The sequence below is a fragment of the Sphaerodactylus townsendi genome, linkage group LG03 (assembly GCF_021028975.2).
Source record: "Sphaerodactylus townsendi isolate TG3544 linkage group LG03, MPM_Stown_v2.3, whole genome shotgun sequence".
In the NCBI taxonomy this organism is placed as follows: Eukaryota; Metazoa; Chordata; class Lepidosauria; order Squamata; family Sphaerodactylidae; genus Sphaerodactylus; species Sphaerodactylus townsendi.
The window spans coordinates 122,411,242-122,437,231 of NC_059427.1; the positions used below are offsets into that span (position 1 = coordinate 122,411,242).

Genomic DNA, 25,990 nt, shown 5'->3' on the forward strand with positions numbered 1-25,990 from the left:
TTACAAAGTAATTTAAGAAGTAAATCCACATCAGTACAAATGTTATGCCGAACCTGTTCCCAGTGATCTAATATAGTTTGGCTGTTTTGGAATTCTGCTACATCTATAGGTTTGCTTGTTGGATTGATTATTGCATTTGTTCTGTTATTACACTAAGTGGTTTTGTCAATTTCTGGGGTGTCTCATGCTTGATTGCTACTTTGAATGATAAGAGGACATTTCTCCCTTGAATTTGTGGTTGACAGCAGATTGCATTGGATGAGAACTGTACCTTACTGTAGGTTTTCCTGAAGAAGAAGATGAATAGTAGTTGTATTGGGTAAACAACTACAGCCACAGTTACTCCAACAGCAATACTCTCTGCTGTTACAGACGTCTGCCTCCCCAAGGGATTGCTGTAAGAAAAAAAAATAATAGATCAGCCATTTAGTAACTAACTGAAAACCAAGAATTGGGATCAAACAATTCTTGAGGCTAGGAATTTGTGATTCTTGATGTGATATTTGTCCTGAAAAGCATAACCATATGGAGGCCAGGTATGGATTGAGCCTGTGGCACTTAGAAGAAGGGGGTAAACTCTCCCCACCACTACCTGTGCCATTCCCCAACAAAAACTGGCCCCCAAACTGCTTTTAGATCTAATAATGGGAGTGGTGGGATTTGGATTTGGACCAGATTCAAATCAATGCGCTCAGATTGGCCAAATTCCAAACCTTGCAGATTCGAACTGCCCCGAACCTGTGGGAAAATCTGAGAATTTCGGATGCGTTTTTATTTTGGGGGTGTTTTTTCACATTTCAGCCTGCAGGGGGCGTATTTTTAGACGTATTGGCACCGAAATTTCAGGGTATCATCAGGAGACGGTACTGATGACACCCCCCAAGTTTGGTGCAGTTTGGTTCAGGAGGGGGCAAAGTTATGGACCCCCAAAAGGCGTGCCCCTATCCCCCATTCTTTCCAATGGGAGCTAACGAGATGGGGGCTACACTTTTGAGGTTTTTCCAGACACCTGGGAGTTTGGGCAGGACTCCTGGAAGGTTGGGCGGGACACCTTGGAGGTTGGGAGGGACGCCTGGGAAGTTGGGCGGGGCGCCTGGGGCTTTAGGTGGGACGCCTGGGAGTTTGGGCGGGTTGCCTGGGAGGTTGGCCGGGATGCCTGGGAGGTTGGGTGGGACACCTGGGCCACTGGGCGGGACACCTGGGAGGTTGGGCAGGACGCCTGGTGGGTTGGGTGGGACGCCTGGGCCATTGGGCGGGATGCCTGGGAGGTTGGGTGGGACACCTGGGCCACTGGGCGGGACGCCTGGGCCATTGGGCAGGATGCCTGGGCCGTTGGGCAGGATGCCTGGGAGGTTGGGTGGGACACCTGGGCCATTGGGCGGGACACCTGGGAGGTTGGGTGGGATGCCTGGTGAGTTGGGTGGGACGCCTGGGCCATTGGGCGGGCCACCTGTGAGGTTGGGCGGGACTCCTGGGCCATTGGGCAGGACGCCTGGAATAAATAGGCGGGTTGCCTGGGCCGTTGGGTGAAACGCCTGGGAGGTTGGGTGGGCCACCTGGGAGGTTGGGCGGGTTGCCTGGGCCATTGGGCGGGACGGCTGGGCCGTTGGGCGGCACGCCTGGTGGCTTGGCGGGCCTCCTGGGCCGTTGGGTGGGCCGCCTGGGCCATTGTCATGTGATTGGCCTGTGATCCCCAAAGCTCCCCTGTGACAAAGATACAATGACCCACCTGTGACCCTCAACACCTATTGCACCATACCAGATGGTACAGGCAGCCAAGAAGAGATTAACCATGAGCATGCAGCAAGTGAGCCTCTGCACTCGAGTGAAACGACTGTTAGGAGGACAGCTCCAGACAGAAAACCAAACATGCCAGTCAGAAAAGCCAAGACGCAATTGTGCAGGGAAAATCCGGGAAAAGTACTTCAGCTCCTGGGGACCTGAGAACAGTAATGACAATTATCGCTCTTAGCACTGATTCTCTCCTTCTCCTAACATCAACTTCTGAGTGAAAATGCTAGCCTTTCTTTCCTAATTAGCAATCATAATTTCCTTCAAACCACCTCACTGTACTTGAAATTACATAATTTTTGACTGCTCATTCATTTGGGGCAGAGGCGTAGCTGGGCCAAACTGTACACAGAGCACAGTGTGTTTTTTCTGTTCCCCATGGCCCCCCACCCCCTTCCCACATTTACCTTAGTTCCTTTTCTTTTTCTAGTACTTTTTCAGGCTGAAAAAAGCGGCCTCTTCACAGATCAGGCTAAAAACTGCTTGAGGAACTATACTTCCCAGGAGACCTTGTAAGCCTCAAAGTCTCTTGGGAACTGTAGTTCCTTAGAGCGTTTTTGAGCCTGAACTATAACAGTTTTCCGGGCTGTGTAGCCCTCATCTATGGCTGGCATCTGCAGAAGCATGTCTGGTGAGATGTGTTTCTCTCTATGGCCGCTTCTGCAGAACCCAAAAACAGTGCCCTAGAGATGGCAAAAACTCCATCCCTGGGGGCGCTGTTCACACAGCTGCCGTGCTCCGCTCCCCCCCCACAAAATGGTAGGAAACCGCTGCTTTCAAAACTCGCTCCATGAGTGAGTTTTTTGGAAAGCAGCGTCTTCCCGCCAGCACCTTGCGAAGGGCACCAGCGTGAGGGTGCAGCTTTCAGACGCTGCCTGTTTGCATGTTTTGTTTACCTTGTCTTCCTCTGAGGCTCCAGAGGGAGAAGGGACACACCCACACTGTCCTCCGACCCACGTGGGTCAGAGGGCAGCATGGGCATATCACTTCCTCCCTCTGGAGCCTCAGAGGGAAGACAACGTAAACAAAACATGCAGACCAGGCCTCTGCAGTTCGCAATAGCTTCAGGGCCGCCTGTACAAGACCATATGAACAGTCCCGTGGCTCCACCAACACCATAATTTCAGCTGCTTCTGCCGCTGTGCAGAAACGGCTTATGGCACAGTGTGGAGTGATTCTGAAGATGTCAGTCATAGATGTGGACGAAACGTTAGGAACAAAGACTACCAGATCATGGCCATACAGCTTGGAAAACTCACTACAGTCAACTGATTCTATGAAAACCTTCAACAAATCCTCAGAATATTTATGGAAATATTTGCACCTTATTTTCACTTCCTAGGGGCCTAAAAGATACTTACTCTTTAATAAATCAGTCCAAAAACAAGCAATACATGAAAAAATCACTTCAAAAATGTGAAATTAAGCAATATTTTACAGAAATATTGTGTATTTTTGTGAAAATTAATCTCTTTTAAATTCTGTTTTGACAAACAGTAGTGAATAAAAGTGCATCAAATGATGAGGGAGAAGGAGAGGGTTGTTTTAATTGGAATCTTCATTTTTATCAAAAACATTTCTTCCAGTTTTCAGCGCATAGGAGAGGACTATAAAAATACTCAAATATTTAGCCATGTCTACAGAAAACAATATCTGTCTGTCTGAACCTCTCCTCATGCAAGGGTGGTGGTGGTAAACTTCCACCAATTTCCTTTTCTGTACTTTCTCATACCTTGTCTGAGGGGACATGTATTTGGGATGTTTGTAGACTGTTGTGATATATTTAAAGACATACCTGCAGTAACTTCTGCTAGGTTCATACCAATCTCACTGTCATGTTTTCCCCTAAAGATTCCTTGGGATTGTAGTTTGATTCAGAAAACGGAAGATCCCTCACTCACTGCAATTCCAAAGGCCAGGTGAGCAACAAAACCCACTCTAAAGAATAAAGCTGGAGAGACAGAGCACTGGGATTGCGCTTAGGCATGACCTTAAAGTAAACTGTTGGGAACTGTGCTTCAGAGTCGCGGTTCTACTAGGCTAATGCTCACATGCTGCCAGCACCTCCTTTTCCACCAGTCCTTCATTCTTTTCATTTTCCACAGACAGCCAATCCTCCACTAGGAAGAAATACATATTGTTTGTCTGCTTGTCCCATATAATGACATGTTGCAGATACCAAGAAGGATCCAGACCTAAACAAAGAAAAAGAAAAGACATTTCAGCAATAGATGGCAATAGATGAAACAAGACACTTCTTCAAACAATATGCAATTAACTGAGAAAAAGTTGCTACTAGTTACAACAAACATCATTAATCCAGGGGCATTTAAAAATGTGTTTACGGAAGCAAAGTCTATCAGATTTATTCAAATGGAACTTCCATCCTCATGTACCAGATGCTAGGGAGAAACAACAGGGAAAGTTCATCACCTTTATGACCTGCTGATGAGCACTTAAAGATTTTTGGTGGACTGTTGTTGATGGATTCATCTGATTTACTTTATAGTCAGCTTGGAAGGCTAGATTTCAGAAGTTTTGCCTTGTAATAAACAGCAACCCTTAGTTACGGGTCATACCAGTGTTATCATGCCAGACGCGGATCTTCCAAATCTCTCCTAGGTTTGCATCTGTCTCCACCTGGAAAATGTCCTGACTATTTCTCTGGAAAGCGCAGCCTTTGTCCAGATGGCGAGAGCCACTTTTGTTCAGCCCATATAAGCTGATCCCTACATGGGCTGTGGTACCTTGAAAAGATACAGAGACAGCAAGAAATAATGTTCTTTTACAGACTACAGACTACTAGTGCATCATAGGCCCCTTCCGCACACGCAAAATAATGCGTTTTCAAACCACTTTCACAACTGTTTGCAAGTGGTTTTTGCCATTCCGCACAGCTTCAAAGAGCAGTGAAAGCAGTTTGAAAGTGCATTATTCTGCATGTGTGGAATGAGCCATAGTCAGTGATGGCTGAGGAAAGGTTAAATATGAAAGGTCTTTTGAAATATGGGTTGCTCATCATATATCCATCATAATTTGCATTCTGGGTTTTGCTTTCATAGATTTCTTCAGAAAGCTTAGATCACACACACACACACATACACTCTGTGGATGACTATTCTCCTATTTCTTCTGCTCAGCTGACTCATGTCTTCCATGAATACAGAACATCTATAGGAGAGGGGCACAGCTTTTAGTACTCTGGTCTCTGCTTTACACTGACAAAAGAAGCTGTCTACTTTAAGATCTGAAGAAACAGTGGGATCCTGTGCATCTGATGGAAGCAGCCCTGATTAATTTCAAGGAAATTAAATTGACAAAGGACATTTCCAGCCACTCCATAGCAAAGAGATGCCTTTGCAAAACTGATGATGATATATGGGCAAAATGGAAAGGCACAGGATCATACGCTGTCTTCAACCATATTGCAAGTCGTGCCTCCAAACTAATCACAATGTCCTTTTAGAATTTGACCATATTACAACTTGAAAAACAGCTAAAAACTAGGTGTTCTGAGAAGACAGGATGGACAGAAAAGCAATGGTTTGCAACTTAAGGAAACCTGGGGGAAAGGTCTTGTGTGATAGCACCTTAAATTGACTGTCAAATGAACAGTAACTGTTACTTGTACCTGAGCCTCTTTTCCAACCAGTCTTCACCATCACCCAGTATTTGTACTGTCCAGGTTGGCCACATCGAGGGATAATCCCTGCTCGACTGATGTCAATATCATCCAGTTTCTGGGATATCAGTGCTAGTCCCAGATAGATAGCGAAGACAACACAGCAAGTGATGACTGTCAAAGGATTCTGCTGAGAATGCGCCTTCTGTAACACAATAGAAGCCTGAACTGAGAAAGGGGAGGGAGAGAAAACAAGAGGCTCTGCCACAGGATAATCAATGAGACAACAAGTGGAGAAACCATGGAAAGCAAAGGCAGTCACAATCTTCCTTACCAGACTGGAGTCACTAGACATGAGACACAAAATGAAATCCTCTGTCACACCTTTGTGGGTGGACAAGTTTATCAACCAGATATCTTTCTGCAATGTATTCACAATAAAGCAACCTGGTTATTATTTATACACCATTTGCACAATCATTTTCCACTTAGCTTACCGGTGGCAGGAAGACAACGCTGTGAGGAGGTACAAAGAGGCTAGCCCCAAAGACAGTAAGATGTTGTGTCTGGCATACAATTTCCTTGGGATTAGAGGCAGCTGTTGGGGTCACTCCCTCTATGCTCCACTGCATGCTGGGAAAATGGAAGTACTGGCAGAGACTGGCAAAGACAGAGACATGGGCACTAACAAAAGAACAGCAGAAGTGACTGGTGATGTTGATGTAATACTCCTGATGAGTCTCATTGAGGTGGTTTCTAGGCAGAATAGAAATTACCTTTTATTAAGCACAGCAATGTGATTCACCCATGAACAGCTATGGATCCACAGACTACATGTGGATTTTTATGCTGTCAAAAGTATAGGCAATGATAAAAAACAAAGGAAAGAGGAAATGTTTGCACTGAAAGAAACCCCAAAGCTATATTATATTGTGAAGTCAGTATAATATTCTATTATCTAATTACATAAACTCTGTAAATACTACAGATGTATAATTATGGGGTGATGGTGAGTAAATGCTTGGTCCAGGGCAGATTTTTTATTTATTAAAACATTTATACATTTATACTCTGCCTTCCCTCATGGCTCAAAGCAAAATCTTTACATTGCCGCTGGTGCTAAAAAATACCAAAAGCGGGAAATGATTCATCATAATCTCAGAGAAATCTGGAGAGCCAAGTAAGCTTGGTCAATACCTTAAATATTCGGTAAAATACGGATTCAGGCTTATTCAGGCATAAAGTATCTGTATGCCTGAATAAGCCCAAATACCAGATTCGGTATGTCCGAATATATTCGTATATCCGAATATATTCGGGTCCATCTGATTTTTTTGTATTTTGTGTTCTTTTCACGTTTTGGCCTATAGGGGTGCATTTTAAAAGCTAGCAGCACCACAATTTTAGAGTCTCATCCAGAGACTGTCCTGATTATGTTTGGTGAAGTTTGGTTGAGGGGGGCCAAAGTTATGGACCTCCCAAATGGGTGCCCCATCCCTCATTGTTTCCAATGGGAGCTAACAGGAGATAGGGGCTACTCCTTTGAGGGTCCATAACTTTGGCCCCCCTGAACCAAACTTCACCAAACTCAGGTGATATCATCAGAACAGTCTCCAGATGAGACCCTGAACTTTTGGTGCCACTAGCTTTAAAAATGTGCCTCCTGCAGGCCAAAAAACAAAAACACCAAAAATACCCTCAAAAAAGCCCAAATAAGAGGCATTTGGATCATCTTGCATACAGGCAGGACACATTCAGGCCGATTTTGGCCTGAATATTTCTGAATTCACTCAGATTTGGGCCAAATCCAGGATTTGGTGCACCCGCATCTCCAAGGCTTGAGCCGAGTAAATGTTTGGAAGAACAAAAACTTACAGAGAAGAAATTAATATGGTGACCTCCCTGTGTCTGCTTTGTTCCAGTCCATTATAAAATATAATTTCCTCCTTCAGACTGTAGTGGAGCTCATTAGGAGATGGTGCATCATGTCCGTAGACACAAAGTGAGGGTTTCTTCTCCTGGTTGAAGCCTAGGAACAGAGAAGGCCTATTTTAATGCAACTGTAATTGATGTGGAGAGCTGGTATTTATTTTCCAGTAAGGAAACCTTGGAGGAAAGGAGAGAAAGCATCCTCTAGGCTGACAGTCATTCCTTTCAGGGGTTTTAGGACCTAAATCCTGTGGCTCAAACATGGTGTAAGATCTCAAATGCAAATATCTTTTTGCACTACATAGAAGAGTTCACATCCCAATACTTGCCTAGAATATTGCCGTGTTTGGATTTAGTTGTCCCTTTTAAAGCTGATAAAGCTACATCTCTCAGGCTAATCCTTGACTTTGCATGAATATGAACTTTTTTTCAGTCATTTGTCTTCCTATTCCAGTGATGGCAAACCTTTTTCAGACCGAGTGCCCAAATTGCAACCCAAACCCCACTTATTTATCGCAAAGTGCCAACCTGGCAATTTAACCTGAATGCTGAGGTTTTCGTTTAGAAAAAATCAATTGGCTCCCTCTTCCTCCGCCCCACCCGCTCGAGCAGGGGCCAGCCTGCATTAGCCTCCAGCAAGTACCGCGCGCACCGCTCTGTCCTCACATTTCTAGGAATTTTCAAGCAACTACAGTTCTCACTGAGGTAATAAACTTGTGTCTGGGCACTGGCACTTTAGGTTGAGGGGGGGGGGGGTTGCATCCCTCATGGTTTTCCATACCAGAATTTCCCTCCCTGCAGAAAACTAGCATATAAAGGACAAGAGCAAGTAAGAATCCATTACCTAGAAATCTTGTTTTCCAAGTCAAGAAAATTTTTAAACAAAGCAACATTTAGTTACATGAACTTACATTTGCATAGGGTTGCCAATCTGCAGGTGGGGCCTGGAGATCTCCTAGAATTACAACTGGTCTCCAAATTATAGAGATCTATTCCCCTACTGAAAATGATTGCTTTGGAGGATAGACTCTCGGGCATTATGTCCCCTCCCGCTTCTCCAAACCCTGGTTTTCCCAGACTCTTCCTTCAAATCTCCATGGTACAGCCCAGAAACATCTACCTTTTCGATGAAAACTAGGTTATAATCAAATTCAAAATGCAGTTGTATACATCTCTGCCTGAGGGCATACAGGTCTGAGGGTGTATCTGTGTAAATATTTGCCTGTTTCTGCCCAATTACATTCTTTCTGTATGTCCATGAGTGCATTTCTGCATTTCTGTGTAAGGATGAATTTGGGTATGGCTACACCCAAAACCTAGTTTGCACTGCCAACATAATATTAGAGGGCAGAAGAAAGAGAATATAATGTTTGAGTTCTAGACTCAAGCAGAGGGTTGTAGCTTTGCAAAGGTCTTGTACTGCTTGTTGGAGTACTATGAAACAGGTTCCTCGGTTGGGCCTATTTGAGGTTCTCCCATCGCTTCTTCCACCCTGCTTCCCCTCCCCCATTACCTTTCTGCACAGTGAAACTGACATGGATGTGTGTCCTGGTATCATTACCGCCTGACTCCACTTTCACGGTAAAGTTAATTGACTCCTTTGGAGGGATGAAGACCTGTTTCTGGGGCAAGTCCTGTGACTTCTGTTGCCCAGTTGGCAACCGCAGGCTGATGGCTCTCTCTCTAGGTAGTTTGGAAACTGAAATAGGTGTTCCTGTTGGGGTGGTGAATTCCAGTAGTGCAAGGCGGGTGGAAATAGAGGAATTGGTGTAGTAGTTGAAAGGGAAGGGGTTGATGGCAAGATCCATTGTGACCTGCACAACCTCCGGGCTCTCTGCCAACTGCTCAGCAAATGCTCTGGGCACAGAGAAAAGACATTCTTCAGAGGGGTTCATGCACAGCAAGTGGCTAGAGTCTGCCCTTTTCCCTTGAACATGGATCTCAGAGACAGAGAGTGACAGAGTCTCCTCATTTAGCACACGAGACTTCATCAGGGATTTCATGAGAGCATGAGTGAGACTGAAGGCAAAGGAGACTTGGTTCCTGAGGTCTAGTTCCACTGATAGATGGCGGCTCACTTCTGGGTAGACAGTTGCATCTGCAGTAGTTAACATTCTCCCTGGGGGAAAAATATTACATATTTATCAAGGAGAGAACCATTTCTTTACCCCTTCTCTTATGTTATCCCTTTACAGGATTGTTCTGTAAAGTTAAAACCTGTTCTGTAAAGTTAAAAACCTGAGTGGAGGTCAATGTGGAACTTTCCTGTCAGAGATATGCCAGTAAATATATCAACCCCTTCCCAAAAATGTTGTTAAGTAGAAACCACTAAAGGAAAGATCAGAGGGTCAATTCTTTGACCAAACTGAGATCCATGCATCAATATAGTATTTGGCTTAATAAAGATTTGGCTTAATAATGATTTCTTGTTCATTGTCCTCTGTTGCTGTGCAACATGATAAGACACCTCAGGTATTTGACTTTTGGGAGTCAGTCCTTGGCATCAATAGTTTTCATGAGACCGCAAGTCTAACAGTGATGCTTTCTGTTAGTGACAGCAAAAAAAAAAATCAAAAGGGAAAAGGACATTCTTATTAAAAGTTATCTTTCATCCTGAAATACTTTCTATTAGCCTGGTATTGTAGGGAAGAATTTGTACTTGGAGGAGATTGTATCCACCTTACGCACACACACCCTCCCACAAGATTTGATGCAAAGTAGACAAAATGACTGCCTTTATAAGGACTTCTTTGAAAATAGTCAGGCTTTCAAATAATACAGAGGTCTTTAACATTTTGCATCCTTAGCATTTTTCTTCTCCCCCTTTTCAACAAAACACTGCGAGGCTGCTATTCAATGCCATTGGACATCACAGGTAACTTGGCCCTGATATCTTATTTGCAATCTATAACAGCAATCTTAAAGACATTACATTTCTCAATAAATTTGAAAAATAAAGTAGAAATGCAACTTTCAGAACCTTCAGATTACTGTGCCTCTAAATATGTTCCCACTGGGGGGAAAATTCACTTCAGGCGTTAGAACTTGTCTTGTGGGCGAGAATATACCATGCACATTTCCTTCAGCAATCCCAGGCCCCTTCCACACATGCAGAATAATGCACTTTCAATCCACTTTCACAATTGTTTGCAAGTGGATTCAGAGGCGTAGCTGGGCCAGAGTGTGCCTGGTGCACACTCTGTTTTCCGCCTGCCCCCTCCACAGCGCCCTGCCCCCCCCCCCCAAACTTACCTTAGTTCAGCCCGGAAAGTGGCCTGTTCCCTTCAGGCTGAAAATGGCCAGGTGGGAACTATACTTCCCAGGAGACCTTGGGGCTTGCAAGGTCTCCTGGGAAGTGTAGTTCCCACCAGGCCATTTTCAGCCTGAAGGGAACAGGCCACTATTCCAGGCTGAACTAAGGTAAGTGTGGGGGGAGCAGGGCGCTGTGGAGGGGGCAGGCGGAAAACACAGAGTGTTTCAATAAGGTAAGTGTGGGGGTAGGGGTGGCCGCGGGAGGGAGAGTGGGGTGCCACAGGGGGAGGGAATGATTTTCTGCCCCCCCCAGGCATGTGCCCAGTGCAACGTGTCCCCTGGCACCCTGGTAGCTCCACCTCTGAATGGATTATACAATTCCGCACAGTAAAATCCAGCTGCAAAGTGGATTGAAAGTGCATTATTCTGCATGTGCAGAAGTGGTCCAGGTCAGTATAGAGGAGAACAAAGATTAAGTGATGACTCCAATTTACCAAGTATTGGCCAACTTCGTCCCCTACAGCTGTGGCAGCTATTTGTTTAGTTACCTACCCAGAATTGCCAAGATGCTGTTGCCAGCAGATGAAGGAGTTTCGTGGCCTTCCTCTGTTTCTCTGTTTATGACTTGGATCATTCTCTCAGCAGCCTCCAGCACCTGGGTCCGAGATTCAAGGCTGACTTCTTCTGGGAAAGCCTGATTTCAAAGTGGGGGGAAAGCCTTGTTCACCTGCATTCATCTTTACAAAACTGCTCCCTCTTTCCACTTTATCAAAAAAGGCATTAAATTACCATTTCACTTTCTGGAACCTGTTAGTTACCTCAATACCTTTTAACCTTCTCTTTCCAGACAGCTGAATTTATGCATAAGCTAAGTAAGTTATAACTTAGGGCTTCAAATTACCAGCGACCATGACCAAAATGACTAAATGTTAAGGTTTACCGGGGGCGGGGGGGAGAGGGGATGGGAGACTGTTGATGATAGAATGTTATTTAGAATGATAGAATGTTATTTAGAATGTTTTTAGGTGAGTGGGCTAAGAAATGGCAAATGCAGTTCAATGTAGCAAAATGCAAAGTGATGCACATAGGGGCAAAAAATCCAAACTTCACATACAAGCTACAAGGGTCAGTGCTATCAGTCACAGACCAGGAAAGGGATTTGGGCGTCTTAGTTGATAGTTCCATGGGAATGTCAACTCAATGCATGGCAGCTGTGAAAAAGGCAAACTCTATGCTGGGGATAATTAGGAAAGGAATTGAGAATAAAACTGCAAAGATTGTCATGCCCTTATATAAAGCAGTGGTGCTGCACCAAGCGACTTGAGTACTGTGTCCAGTTCACAATGGGTCACGCATCTCAAAAAAAAGGATATTGAGGAGATAGAAAAAGTGCAGAGAAGGGCAACAAGGATGATTGCGGGACTGGAGCACCTTCCCTATGAGGAGAGGCTGCAGCGTTTGGGACTCCTTAGTTTGGAGAGGAGACGTCTGAGGGGGGATATGATTGAAGTCTATAAAATTATGCATGGGGTAGAAAATGTTGACACAGAGAGAAATTTTTCTCTCTTTCTCACAATACTAGAACCAGGGGGCATTCATTGAAAATGCTGGGGGGAAGAATTAGAACTAATAAAAGGAAACACTTCTTCACGCAACGTGTGATTGGTGTTTGGAATATGCTGCCACAGGAGGTGGTGATGGCCACTAACTTGGATAGCTTTAAAAAGGGCTTGGACAGATTTATGGAGGAGAAGTCAATTTATGGCTACCAATCTTGATCCTCTTTGATCTGAGATTGCAAATGCCTTAACAGACCAGGTGCTCGGGAGCAACAACCGCAGAAGGCCATTGCTTTCACATCCTGCAAGTGGGCTCCCAAAGGCACCTGGTGGGCCACTGCGAGTAGCAGAGAGCTGGACTAGATGGACTCTGGTCTGATCCAGCTGGCTTGTTCTTATGTTATGTTCTTATGGAGAAGATTGATTCACAGGGTTGCCATGAGTCAGAAATGACTTGATGGCACTGAACACACGCACGCGCATGCGCACGCGCACACACACACACAGAGGCGTAGCTCCAAGGAGAGGGGGGTGCGATGCACTGGGTGCTCACCCCTGTGGGGGTGTGGTGAGGGCGTTCTGGGGGCACAACGGGGGCATGGCGGGGTCATTCTGGGGGGGGACAGGGGCAGAGGACGCACCAGTGCACCGGGCGCTTCCCCACTTGCTATGCCTCTTTACACCCACACTACAGGCCAGTTAGCTGTCAATTACTTTGTTGGCATTTTTTGTTATCCATTGCTGAGGAAACATTTGGATCTTCTGCCTCAGGTACTAAAACCTCTATCTGACCTCCAAGGTCACTGAGAGTACAAAAAGAGACCTACCACACATGCTCGCAATGCTGCACTAAGCTGATCAACATCCTTCACACTGGAGACATTCAGGGAGGCCAAGACTGCAGTGACATTGCTGCGGATGGAGATCCGGTCCCGTAGCTCCTTTGTATCACCCTGATTTCCCAAATCCTGGAAAAGACAGGAGAAACCCCTACAGGCATGTATCTCTCTCTCTGTAAAAATGCTACGAAATATACTTGTCCAGCAATAATAATAAATGTTAATCTGTGTACACATATAAGGAGTTTTCTTCTACCAAGTTCTTACTTTATTGAGTAGACTTATGATAGCCAAGGAGTATGGCATCACTTCCTGTGGGTTGCCTTGTTGGATTAAACCCCACAGCTCTGATCTGCTCTTTTCCTTCAGCCAACTGGTTACTGACTTAAACTGTGGTGGAAGATCAGGCATGGTGAGCATCAAAGTTCTGGAAGAAAAGAAAATCATTCTCTTGCAATTAGGTTTGTCTTAAAACCAATATTCATAATTAAATTCATGAAATTACCAGGGTTTACTTCCAAGTAAATGACACTGGGAACGGAATTAAGATTTCAGTTCTACAGTATTTGTGAATTGCAGTTGATATTCCCAGGGTTGCTGCAAAGTCACATTGCATACACAGCCAAAAATGAAATGATAAAATCTGTTTTAAAACGTCTACAATATCAAAGAATGAGTGAGCTCCAAAATAAGCATATCTGAATTCCAGTTAAAATTTACAGTGATTCTCAAATGAATGAACATTTTCTCATTAGTTCAAGAAAAAAGGGCCCAGTAAGCAACAACTTCAGTTGTGATAGGGATTAAAGCATGTGATTGTAGCTCAAAAAGGAGACTCACTATAGCCTAGAACAGCGGTTCTCAACCTGTGGGTCGCGACCCCTTTGGGTCCTAAACATACTTCAATAAAAACGTATTGAAATTAAGGGGATTTATATACAACTAACTGAAGTTAGGAACTGACCTGAGCCCGACCCTAATTGGAAACGGGTGGGATATAAATTTAATAAAATAAAATTAGGAATGGACTATGTGTGAGTTTTCTTTTGCAAATGTACCCTTTCTTCTGCATTAGAGGCATTAAAAACTACAACTGGAAAATGAAAATTTGCTACAGTCCTCCTCTAACGAATGCATTGGTATCACTGTCAAACAGTATCACTGTCAATAGAACTATCCCAAGTAAACAAAACAAATGACTGTAGGTTTAATCTCCCATTTCTCCAATTGAAAGGGTTGCTTTCAGTCAGCACTGTCTGCCTTCTCATCAGCTATGGCCTCTGGAAAAACAAGGTGCAACTCTATGGCACAGATTTACTATGCAGCCCATTCCAAACAGATCCCCCATTTACTGGTTTAATGCCAGGATCTTTGCTCCCTGTGAGTCCTCTAGCTCAACTAGGATATTGATGCTAGAGAGATTGGTGAGACTGCTTGCTGGCAGGAAGGTCCTAAAGGACGATTTGATCCCCCGATACAGGCAGAAGTGCCAGCAATGGTTGCTGGGAGGAGAGCATATTTCAGCAGTCAGGGTATAGATCAGCTGCACAGGGCTGTTATCCTCATCCATCCAACCTGGAAAAGCAAAGGAAGGAAAAGGTCTAAGTTATATGTGGTGAGTTGTATGCATGACTTCAGGTTCAGTCATATGGGTATATGGATCATGCCCCCTCTCTTTCCTACTCTGACATATCTTTTTATCACAGTTGAGTATGTAGCAATCAAACACAAGTCTTATACAGTGCAACCCAACAGGTTTTTCTTGCACCACAGAATGGTAAGCTGCATTACTGCAGTCCAAGCTCTGTTCAAGACCTGAGTTTAATTCCAATGGAAGTCAGTTTCAGGAAGCCAGCTCAAGGTTGACTCAGCCTTCCATCCTTCTGAAGATGGTAAAATGAGTACCCAGCTTGCTGGATATAAAGTGTAGATTATTAAGGAAGGCAATGGTAACCTCCCCACCCCCCCATTAACATAGTCTGCCTAATAAACATGGCGATGTGACATCACTCCATATGTCAGTAATGACTTGGTGCTTGCACAGGACTACATAAGAACATAAGAACTAGCCTGCTGGATCAGACCAGAGTCCATCTAGTCCAGCACTCTGCTACTCACAGTGGCCCACCAGGTGCCTTTGGGAGCTCACGTGCAGGATGTGAAAGCAATGGCCTTCTGCTGCTGCTGCTGCTCCTGAGCACCTGGTCTGCTAAGGCATTTGCAATCTGAGATCAAGGAGGATCAAGATTGGTAGCCATAGATCGACTTCTCCTCCATAAATCTTTAGTACCTTTTCCTTTATTCTTACATAGTTGCTTGGCATTACAAATGACACAGGTAACCAAGGGCTGTATATTCTCAGTCCATGAAAGTCAGTGTTTGCTTACCTACTTGCAGCTTCCACAACAACTAAGCTTGAATTTCTTTCAAAGAATAGCTAATTGAGTTTTGATTACCAAATTATAGCACCAAATTCCTTTATTATCCCAACATACATCCTTCCTTTCCACATGGGCAGCACAATATTCAGTAAGAGTGATGGTGGAATTTGTTGAGTTACTTACCCATGCACTGAAATTTAACGGGTGTCTCCAAGATATAGATGTTGTTTTCTGGTCTTAGAATACAGACCCCTCCTCTGGGTGGGTTGTTTGGAGTGAGAGTGAGGCTGGCCGATCCCTGTAGCTGTCCATCAAACTGCATGGCCAACACTGTGAAAGTGTAATTTACTCCATCCTGCAGAATCCCCTGCCTAATCACCAGATCACGATTGGAGTCCCCCGTGGAAGTGGTCACGTTGTCCAAAGTCAGAATCTGGCCATTGGAACTCTGAGCTCTCCATTCATACTGCATGGATTAGATGGACTGTCTGTAGTAAGCACTAGTCATAATATCAGAACTGCATCTCTGGCCCATTATGAATGGAATGCTTACCTTGGGACTCTTCACTGCGCAGTGGGTTTATGATGGGATTTCCTTGCATTTCTCCGTTTACATGCAAGGAGGCACTCACTTCTTGCCCTGCATCTTTTCTGCTGAGCACTCTCCTGGTCCTGCTTTTTCTGGTACTCTTAACTCCACCCATCAAGTCATTCTTAAAGGCACAGATCCCATCACACCAGAGGTGTAGCTAGGAAAAATGGAGCCCGGGGCAAAATCTGAGCCCCCCCCCCCCCCCCCGGGCCATAGGCGACCACCCTCCCTCACCACGACCAAACAATTTTTTGCCCCAGGTAATTTGAAAGGAGATTGGGGGGGACTGGGAGAGCTTGCTCTACCCATGAATCCCGTGATCCATGGGCAGAACAAGCTTGCTGTGGATGGGGTGGGGGCTGGGAGAGCTGGTTCTGCCCATGGATCCTGTGACCCATGGGCAGAGCAAGCTTGCTGGGGTGGGGTGGGGGGGGGCTGGGAGAGCTGGCTTTGCCCGTGGATCCTGTGACCCATGGGCAGAGCAAGCTTGCTGGAGTGGGGGGGGGGGGGCTGGGGCTGGGAGAGCTGGCTCTGTTCATGGATCCTGTGATCCATGGGCAGAGCCAGCTCTCCCAGCCCCAGCCCCATCAAGCTTGCTCTGCACATGGATCACAGGATGCATGGGCAGAGGAGGCTGGAGCGCCCCTCTATCTCTGAGAGTGAGCCTCTCAGAGAGAGAGTGGCGCTGCAGCCTCCGTGTTTGTTTTTTTAAGCCAAGAAAGGTTTCCTTTCTCAGCTTAAAAACAAACAAAAAAAGCTGAGGCTGGAGGCATCTGCTGGGAGAGGGAAGGCTTCTGCCGGGCTCTGTAGGCCCAGCTGGCCTTTTTGGATGCCGGGGGGAGAAGGCTTCTGCCGGGCCCAGGCTGTGCCTCCACCCTCCTGCACCCTACTGGTCTTGGGCAGCCTGCAGGGCCGGGCCTCCTTCCCTCCTTGGCCCACCCCCGCCCTGCTCCGCCCCACCCTGACAGACTGCTCCTTCAGCTGGCTCTGCAGACTGAAGGAGCAGTCTGTTGTGGTGGGGGTGGGCAAAAGGGGGAAGGGGTGGGGTTTGGGGGAGCAATTTTCCTCTCCCCCATGTGACTTAACAGGGGGGCGCCTGGGACAATTGTCCCCGGATGTCCCCATTGTAGCTTCGCTACTGCTTAACACCCAATAGTCTTGAGATTGGTGGCTTAGTAAAAGCTTTTTAATTACTGTTATATCAATATTGTATCCTCTTTTAAAAAAATAACCCCCCCCCCCCCAAAAAAAAATGAAAGAGGCAATAAAATTCCCTGGACCACACACTGCTGAAGAAGGGGACGTGTGTAGAGCTGATATTCTCTCCCCCACTCCATGATTTGGAGTAGTAGAAACAGCAATAAATCTCTCAAAAGTAAAAAGGGAAGTAGTTAGTAATAATGGTATTCTTCAGATGTAGTAAAGAAGAGCACTGAAGCAGAAACACAAACTGAAAAACTGTCTGAACAACTCTGTTTTCAAAATGACAAGAGACCTGTGTGTAGGGCAAGAACAGCTAAATCATGGTTGCTTTCTATCCCTGGAACTCAGAACATGCTGTCTCACCTGTGTTCTGTTGTCACAGCTGTTGCACTGTCCAGACAGTGTGACGTGGACGCTCCTGCTGACCTTGTAGCTTGACAAAGCACTGCAGGAACGGCACTCCAGAGTCACTGGCAGGGTCTGGTTAGAGTCAATCCATACCTGCTGACCAATATCAGAGGGCATATCAAAGCCTCACAGAAATAAGACACTTTGCAGGAATGCATACAAATGAAGCAACACATTGGCACACAAAAGAGGCAGAAGGTGCTCAGTAGAGCAGTGCTGCTGTTGTAGGATAAGGCAAAAGGGTAAACACATCCAGGCAAGAACATAAAATGATAAATTTCCTCAAATTCCCAATCCCCCCCGCCCATGTCCTGTTCACAGAGGAGTATCTAGGGAAAATGTAGCCTGGTGCAAAATCTAAGTATCCCCCTGTCCCCTGTATAGGTGGCCTCCCTCCCCCACCTCAACCAAACACCTTTTTTTACAACAAGTCTTGAAGTCAGTGTATGGATCCAGGGGGAAGGAGGAGGGGTGTGGAGGGTGATTTTCCGCTCCCCCCCATGTGACTAAATGGCCACAGCCCAGGGACATTTGATCCCATATGTCCCCCTGGGCAGTATGCCTCTGCCTATTCAGTTGCAAGACTAGAAACAAAACTGACTGCGTTATTTCAGTTTCCATTGTCTGCTCAACATTAGCAAGTGGAACGCAAGTGCAGCTCATTGACACTTTTCCAAATTTATCAGCCTTCTACTTGAAGGACAAGTGTAGTCTGAGGTCTGCCCATCATGGCGAGAGGACAAAATCATCATTGACAAATATAAGATGCTGAAAAACCTGAAGCAAATTCCCTTGCTGGACCCTCTCTGTGCAATCTTATCCACAAATTTCAGCTTATAAATAGAAGACTTACTTCCTCATATTGTGTCTCTCACTCTGGTCCTGCAGATCAAACTTGTACTGTGGATTCCATGTTTGGAACTCCATTCATAGGCATTAAGGAGCTGACTCTGATTGTGATGATGTTATGAGGGGAGAAAGGGCGTAAGCCATTTTCCTCTCATGGAAAGGTGCTATTTGCTCCAATGAAAAACTTATGTGCCGTCCATCAATATACATTTTCCCAATGGGGGGAAAAGTGCCCCTGGGCCAATTCAGGTAAGGAAATGGCACAAGGGGAAAGTTTATACCCCCCATCCCCTATATGCCATGGTCCTACTCCAAATTGACTCTGCATGCCTGAGCAAGTTCTCAGCATAGAACTTGCTATGTGCATATAATTGCTAGAACCTAGGAAAGACATGAGAAAAACATAACACGTAGCTAAGTTGTTATAGAACCAAGGCACTGCACTCTCTCCAAAGAGGAAGTATTTTAATTGCTAAAATTACCAGGCTAAACAAACCATGGACACACAACAGCCAGAACTGCCACTGACATCTGTGTGGGGTGGAGGCAATTCTTTAAAACCATAGTGAAGAGTTGTGTGACAGGAGTAGGCCTGATGTCCTGACCCAGACATGGCTATTTGCTCCAGTCCCAGATCGATTCAGGGGACTTATGATTTAGGAAAGGGCTTTATTTTTGCTTTGTCATAATGCACAGAGACAGTGCTGGCAGGTGGCAATTGGAGATGAGAGCAGAAGGGTCTTGGCCAGAGGTGGGATCCAGCAAGTTCTCACCAGTTCCCGAGAGTGGGTTACTAATTATTTGTGTGTGCCGAGAGGGGGTTACTAAATGGGTCTGCTTTTCCGTTAGAAATTCCATTAGGTCCAAAAATCATAAAGTCCTGTTGTTTACTATGTGGCTGGTTAGCGAAGGTAGAAAACGGGATAATTCTCCCTGTTGGGCTGTTTTAAAAACATGTTTTAGAAATATGGTACAGTTCCTTGTTTAAGGAAAGTATCCTTCTTTTGATTTCTAGAAACAAAATTAAGTATTTGAAAGTATTAAGTATTTGACAGGCAGTCAATTAGAGGAGAAGTAGTTGTTTCTGTTGGCAGTAGACGATAGGACTTGCTATAATGAGTTTAATTATGAACAGAAAGATACCAGCTGGAAATTAGGAACTTTTTTTACAGTAAGAGTTTTTTACAGTAACAGAGAAATTATTAATGCCCCGCCCCCCGGAATGCCCGGCCACTCCCCCGTCGTGCCCCGCCCAGCCCCATTGGCGCTACGCCACTGTTTGAATCCCACCACCATGGGAACCTGTTACTAAAATTTTTGGATCCCACCACTGGTCTTGGCATCCTGATATGGTCTTTAAGTGTAGAGATAGGGGGTCTGGGAGATCTACAGATGGAAGCGCATCCCTGCTGAGACTGAAAACAACTTTAAGTTGAAGACGTAGAGACAGGATTTAAAATTCTGGAACACCTAAGTGTGAGAGTAAACAGTAGTAGTAAAGCCAAGCTCACCATCTGTGCCACAGAGACAGGACTTTTTCCAGGCTTCTTCACAGTAAGGGTGAAGCGATAAGACACCCCTGCACTTAGCATAGAGTGGGGGACAATGACTCTGTCACTGCCCACCAGAGATGGAAAGTCACACAGAAATGTGGACGTATGAAGTGCCTGTGACAGAGATACAATTAATTAATGCCCCTTTAGGATGCCTGTTTCTGCTCTAACAGTGGTAAATCAAAGAACACTGGTCATATCTTATTAAAGACTTCTTAAAACATGCAAATTCTAAAACATAGACTAGATTTATCTTACGCTTTTTAAGGATAAAACGCTTTTTATGTGGCGTGTGCCCAAGCTTTATCACCCCCAATGTAAAAGTCTCCATCCTACATGACACTGGCTCTTCCCACACAAACCAAATAAAATGTTTCCTCCATGGAGTTCCACATAGTTTTTAGACCAAAATATTTTATTTCCTGCCTTGAAATGGTTTATTTGCATGATGTTCCCAATCAATTCTTTTTTTAAAAAAAATGGCTTTCTGGAAGTGTTTCTTTTGTAAAAGTGTTTTAACTTGCTGTGCAATCTCTTTAAAATGTTTCCCATGCCACTTTGCAGTCCCCAGACTTCCTCACTGACACCATTTTCTGGGGGTTCAGGGGGTTGGGGGAGTTGTGTCTGTGTAGCTACATACCCTGAAAACAAGACCTATCCCAAAAATAAGTCCTAGCATGATTTTTTGGGGATTTTTGGAGGATGCTTGAAATATAAGCTCTACTTCAAAAAGAAGGCCTTGTTACAGATTCCCCGGCACAGCTGACCTGGTCGCAAAATCATGGGAAAAAATAAGACATCCCCTGAAAATAACCCCTAACACAAAAATTAATATAAGACCCTGTCTTATTTTTGGGGAAACACGGTAGGCATGACCCCTAGAGAATCGCAGCACAAATGTGTAAAAAGAACCCCGTAACAACCACAAAATGGCAGCCAGGAAGCGTTTTTGAGGGGTTGAGTGCAGACAAATGGAAGGTTTTGAAAATGTTTACAAAACATTTTCAGGGGCTTGAGCGAAAAGGGCCACTATCTAAGGGCAGTTTAAAGAGAAGCTTAGACCAAAAACCATATGTGCATTGCAAAGCTCACTAAATATTTGAAATGTAAACCTGGTATAAGACTATTTTAAATCACCTTTTTATTCTTACATGTGCCCACTAATAGTAGACTGACTGAAAAGTATTTAGGATGACATGTGTGAATACAACCTTGATATTCCCCTGTAATTTTTTGAAATCTAGATATGAGATATGAAAACAGGGGCACACTCTCCCAGTAGAATAACTTTCAAAGAACAGAAGGGAAATGAAGATTGCATTCACAGACACAATCCACTTCCTGATAAAGCAGGTTATAAAGTTATGCCAGCAATTGCTACTTCAGTTTACTTTATGACAATATAGCAAAAGGAAAGTAGAGCAGATGTCACAAGAAATCTTAGAGAAAATGCTTAGACCAGATTGGAGTCACACATACTTGCCAAACTATAGTACTGTTAACAACCTTTCAAGACATCATATAAATGTTTAAGGACTCCATTCTTTGGAGTTATACATCCCAGTAACCAACTCCCTTAACTATGAAAATTATATGTGTAATGGTTGACTTTTCAACTTCTATTACCTCCAGTTCACAGCTCCACTGGTATTCCAGAGAGGAGTCTCTTCTCATTTCTATATCAGGGTCGTATGATTTGCTTCCATCTAAAACCAGATCCAATTTAGCTGTCCAGCTCCTCCAGGATCCCCCTTGGATGACTGGAACCAGCTTGCTGGAGACTACAGTGAAGTTACTGGAAACCACCTGAAACAAAGGAGTGTTCTCAAGAGAGACAGTGAAACGTAGGCAGTAGGGACCAACATCCAAAGAGAGCGCTGGGAGCACAAGGCGTGGAGTTAGTCGATCTATGTAAGGTAATGAAACTAGGTTAGTGCTGGACAAATGATCACACGTAGAACTGTGGAATATCTCCCACTGATATAAGGCCCGGTAGGCTATACAGTTTTTCAAGTCCACATCAGCCTCAAAATAGCTATGGTAGGACCTGGAGATCACAGAGGGAGGATCCACCAGCTTCACAGTGGGGTTTTTGCAGCCCAGCTCCTGAACAGTTATTTTTGTCTGTGCCAGGACAAAACTGATTTGGTTGTAGACTCTAACTTCTACCAAGTAATCACCAGCATGGTTATACTTGTGAAACACTCTACCATCTCTATAGTCGGCAAGAGACTTCACCGAATCCCCAAACTTCCATTCAGTGTGAAGATTGCTGCCGCCAACAACAATCACATCAAATGATACTGTTTGATTGACAAAAGCCCTTGTTCCATTGCAGGACAGAGTAACAGCCTTTACTGGCGCCTCTAAGGTCCTCATAATGGTAAGAGTGTCTGCACAGAAAGAGTTGCTGGCCTCTATTAGAATGGTCAAGTTGCCTTCATCGGAGGGTATGTAAGTAACCTGCTGGCCTGTGGCATTATAGTCAGGAAGCCCATCAAGTTGAAATGCCCAGGAGAAGGTAATACTCTCCCCACTTTGCACCGTTGCTTTGAATGTAAGTTCTTTATTGGATTCCAGGACCGATGGGCAGTCACTTAAGAGGTGCAGCCCCTTCACCTTTTCCAGGACTGTTACCAGAATAGCAACTGTCTGATTGCTAATGCTGTTGTAAGCAGACACAAACACTTGGTGATGGCCTGGCACTGGAAAAGACAAACAGAAAACCCCTCTCTGATTTTCTACATAAATATCCAATGAAGGGATGCAGAGGGCAAAGGCCATGCTTGTGCCTTGCAGCACATGCAGAAGAAAAGTAACTTCCTCATTGGTGCATACGTTCTGCTTGTCCACTGTCACAGCCAATCCAGCCACAGGTTCATGAACAGAGACTGTATCCATGATTGTACTTTCACTGATGTCATTCCAGACTCGCAGAAACACTTTGTAGTCTCCAAACTGTTCAAATTCACATGAGATATTCTGTTCATGGAAGGTTAGTTTCTCTTCTCCTTCCCTCCACAGCTGCCACTCCCACGCAATGTCAGAGCCTGTGGCTACCATACCCAAAAGCTGTGCAATGGCACCTGATTTCAAGGAGAAGGGCCTCGTGGCACCTATCAAACTGAAATTTGCGCCAAAAACAGGTTCTTGGACTCTGAGTTCTCTGGAGCCATTGCTGGATCCCAGAGCATTGGAGACTGTGACAAAAACCAGTTTGGACCCCAGAGTGGTATAAGTATAGGAAAGGGAGGAGAAGGTGGTAAACAGGGGCTGTGCATCTTTTTCCATTCTCCACAAGTAAAGAAGATCTATCCCAGAAGTCACTGAGATACTCAGATTCACTGGTTTCCCCACTGCAACCCTATCAGTGGTTGAATGAATTTTGACACCAGAGACTCTCTCCAAGACTTCTAGGGTAAGACTGGAGGTAAATTCTCCCAGAGCATTCCCAACTCTTACCTCCACTAAAAGATTGCCAGTTGTATTGGGGAAGAATGAGAGCAACTGCTCTTCAGCAGTAAACAACTGCTGCTTTCCTTGTGAAACAGTCCACTGGGAAGTGACATTGGAGCCATGAGTAACCTCACTGAAGAGTGAGAATGGTTCAGCAACGGCCACATATTTGTTCTGTACCACATGTTCACTATGAATCACCACCCCTTGGATGGTGTCTTGGACTTCAATGGTTATATTAGCCTTCTCCATACTCACTGCATTCTCCACCATGGCAAACACCACAAAAATCCCAGCAGTGGAGAAAATATAAGAGAAAGTGGCTATCCCTTCTTGCAATTCACTTGCTTCACCAACAGCCCAATAATACCGGACATGATCCCCAGCAGCTAAGGAAGCTCTGAATGTGACTTCCTGTCCAGACTCACCCACTGGATGCTCAACATATAGAGTCAAGTTCTTAACCAGAGTCAGCACCACCATGGCAAGCGTAGCTGTTTTATGACTGATCAGATTCTCACCGACAACCACAATGGTAACATCTCCAGCCTTCTGATAGGTGTGAGAGGCTCTCTGACCTACCTGTTGAGGTGAGGCATCTCCAAAGTCCCACTTAAATGTAGCTGTAGCATCCCAGTTGATTTCAGCTTCAAAAAGATAGGCAATCCCTATAGCTAGAAACATGCCAGTTTCACCACTGGAATGAATGGAGATAGTACTAACTGCTCTCTGAACAACAACAGACACTGAGGCATTTTGTCGGCTTACCATGTTCCACACAGTCACTGTCACCATGTACACTCCAGTTTCCAGGTACACAAAGGTAATTTCCGGTGTTCTAGAAAGCACAGGGTCTTCATCAATTCCAAAATCCCAATGGTACTTATACTGGTGCATGGGGTCAGGTACAGGATCCACTTCAGCCAAGAAGGACAGTGGTTCTCCTAAAGCCACGGCAGGCATTGGAGCCAATAACTGAACTGATCTGATTTTGTCCTCCACACAAATGGTAAGCTGATGAGAGACAGTACTCACTGTGCCATGGGCTGTTAGATTCAACTGGTATTTCCCAGCAGCCATGTAGCAGTGAAGAACTGTGACATTTCCATGCTTGATGGAAGGGGGGCTACCATCTTGGAAATCCCAGCAGAACTGAACTTGCTTTACTGGCCCTGTTACAACAGCCTGGAATAAAGATGGCTCCCCTGTGGAAAGACAGCTATCAGCCAGGATGCTGATAATCTGAAGTTTATAAACCTCAACTATAGTGGATACAGAGTTAGAGGCAGCAGCACTGTGAGCTGTCACAGTTACCATGTATTCTCCTTCTGCAGCAAAAGTGTGAGAAACAATGCCACGTGACAGATTGATGTAGATGCATCCATCCCCCATGTCAAAAGACCAGTGGATATCTGCACCAGAGACTACTGTAGCATTGACAACTGTGACTGAACCTAGTTCAGTAGGTCCACTAGATGTTATATGCAGACCCAGGATTTCTTCGCTGATCAACACAGATTCAGTCGATGAAATTTCACTAATATTGTTATGGGCTCGCAATGTCACATTATAAATTCCACGCTTTTTATAGGAATGGTACACAGTAGAATTTGGTCCTTCTTGTAGAGGTGATCCATCGCTGAAATTCCAGAAATATAAGATACCGTACGGGGAAGGAGAAACCAACGCCTCAAAACAAGTAACCTCATTAACTGAAGGGGAGGTTGGCACCACCAGTATAGTCACCATGCCTATAGGAATGACAGCACGGACTCTGGTCACCTGATGAATTTGTTCATATTTGTTGAAGGCATCAACTCTGATCACATAGTCACCTACAAAAGAGAAATGGGCAGCATCACTTGGTGGTATATTTCTTTCCCCAAAACTGAGCTTTCTAGGTTTAATATTTTAGTCATAGCCATGATTTTTAAAGAGACACTTTCTCTCAAAGGGCATAGCAAATAGCTTAGGAAAAGGCCATCCTCGACCCAGACTGATTATGAACTGTCCTTTAGCTATACCCCTGTGATGCCAAATCACCAGCCTAGTTATGCTGTCATTGATTGCAGTCATAGACCTCAGCAAGGGTGAGGATACTGCCTGTCCAATGCAACAGCTGCCTGACTTGACATGCCAAGAAGAGGAATTGGAAGAGGAAGAAGAAGTGTGTGGATTCATACCCCGCTTTTCTCAACTGTAAGGAGTCTCAAAGTGGCTTACAATCACCTCCCTTTCTCCTCCTCACAACAGATACCATGTGAGATAGGTAGAACTCAGAGCCTGCCTCTTCTTCCTTGCTTGTATGTCAGTATTCTTACCTTGATCCCAGTTTTCTATGCTGGTCTTATCTCCTGTGTCCTGATTCCCAGGGTCCTAACCTTATTGTAGCTAATTGTCCCATTACTAAATTTCTGGAATTAGTTTTCTCATTTCATCATTATTTTTTGTCCTCTTTCCATCTCTTCCTCCAACTTTTCTCTCCTCTTCATTTCAGGAAGGAAAACATTGCCTGGAAGCTCCTCTATCTCCCTAGCAATTTTCCAGAACCAACCT

General features: G+C 44.8%; 3 protein-coding genes across 3 annotated transcripts in view; all 3 read right to left on the reverse strand.

Annotated features, from left to right (window-relative positions):
* Positions 1-13,060, reverse strand: part of LOC125429249 (polycystin-1-like) — a 52,159-nt gene extending 39,099 nt beyond the window's left edge. Inside the window, exons 1-10 of the mRNA XM_048490186.1 lie at positions 12,981-13,060; positions 11,147-11,288; positions 8,856-9,461; positions 7,289-7,442; positions 5,911-6,169; positions 5,423-5,618; positions 4,371-4,538; positions 3,843-3,986; positions 1,730-1,940; positions 272-395 (exon numbers count right to left, since the gene is read on the reverse strand). Coding sequence (XP_048346143.1) covers positions 272-395; positions 1,730-1,940; positions 3,843-3,986; positions 4,371-4,538; positions 5,423-5,618; positions 5,911-6,169; positions 7,289-7,442; positions 8,856-9,461; positions 11,147-11,228 — 1,944 coding nt within the window. The 5' untranslated portion in view covers positions 11,229-11,288; positions 12,981-13,060. The remainder of the gene's footprint in view (positions 1-271; positions 396-1,729; positions 1,941-3,842; positions 3,987-4,370; positions 4,539-5,422; positions 5,619-5,910; positions 6,170-7,288; positions 7,443-8,855; positions 9,462-11,146; positions 11,289-12,980) is intronic.
* Positions 12,954-20,046, reverse strand: LOC125427856 (polycystin-1-like). The gene is made up of 6 exons (XM_048487411.1): positions 19,937-20,046; positions 17,532-17,669; positions 15,557-15,839; positions 14,345-14,567; positions 13,260-13,419; positions 12,954-13,121 (listed from the first exon to the last, which is right to left on the reverse strand). Exons 1-6 carry the CDS (start codon positions 20,015-20,017, stop codon positions 12,954-12,956), a joined length of 1,053 nt encoding a protein of 350 aa, XP_048343368.1. The 5' UTR covers positions 20,018-20,046.
* A 1,483-nt stretch (positions 20,047-21,529) lies between these two features.
* On the reverse strand, positions 21,530-24,826 carry LOC125427857 (polycystin-1-like). Its single transcript, XM_048487413.1, has one exon. The coding sequence runs from the start codon at positions 24,824-24,826 to the stop codon at positions 21,530-21,532; it is 3,297 nt and encodes a 1,098-aa protein (XP_048343370.1).
* Positions 24,827-25,990: the final 1,164 nt, after the last annotated feature.

Excerpts from the sequence above, each read along its gene's own strand:
- LOC125427856 (XM_048487411.1), bottom strand. The coding sequence starts at position 20,017 with ATGCTAAGTGCAGGGGTGTCTTATCGCTTCACCCTTACTGTGAAGAAG. Across the intron at positions 17,670-19,936 it reads CTGTCTCTGTGGCACAGATG|GTATGGATTGACTCTAACCA; the intron begins GTGAGCTTGGCT and ends ATTGGTCAGCAG. Across the intron at positions 15,840-17,531 it reads GCTGTGACAACAGAACACAG|TATGAATGGAGAGCTCAGAG; the intron begins GTGAGACAGCAT and ends TAATCCATGCAG.
- LOC125427857 (XM_048487413.1), bottom strand. The coding sequence starts at position 24,826 with ATGGGGGATGGATGCATCTACATCAATCTGTCACGTGGCATTGTTTCT.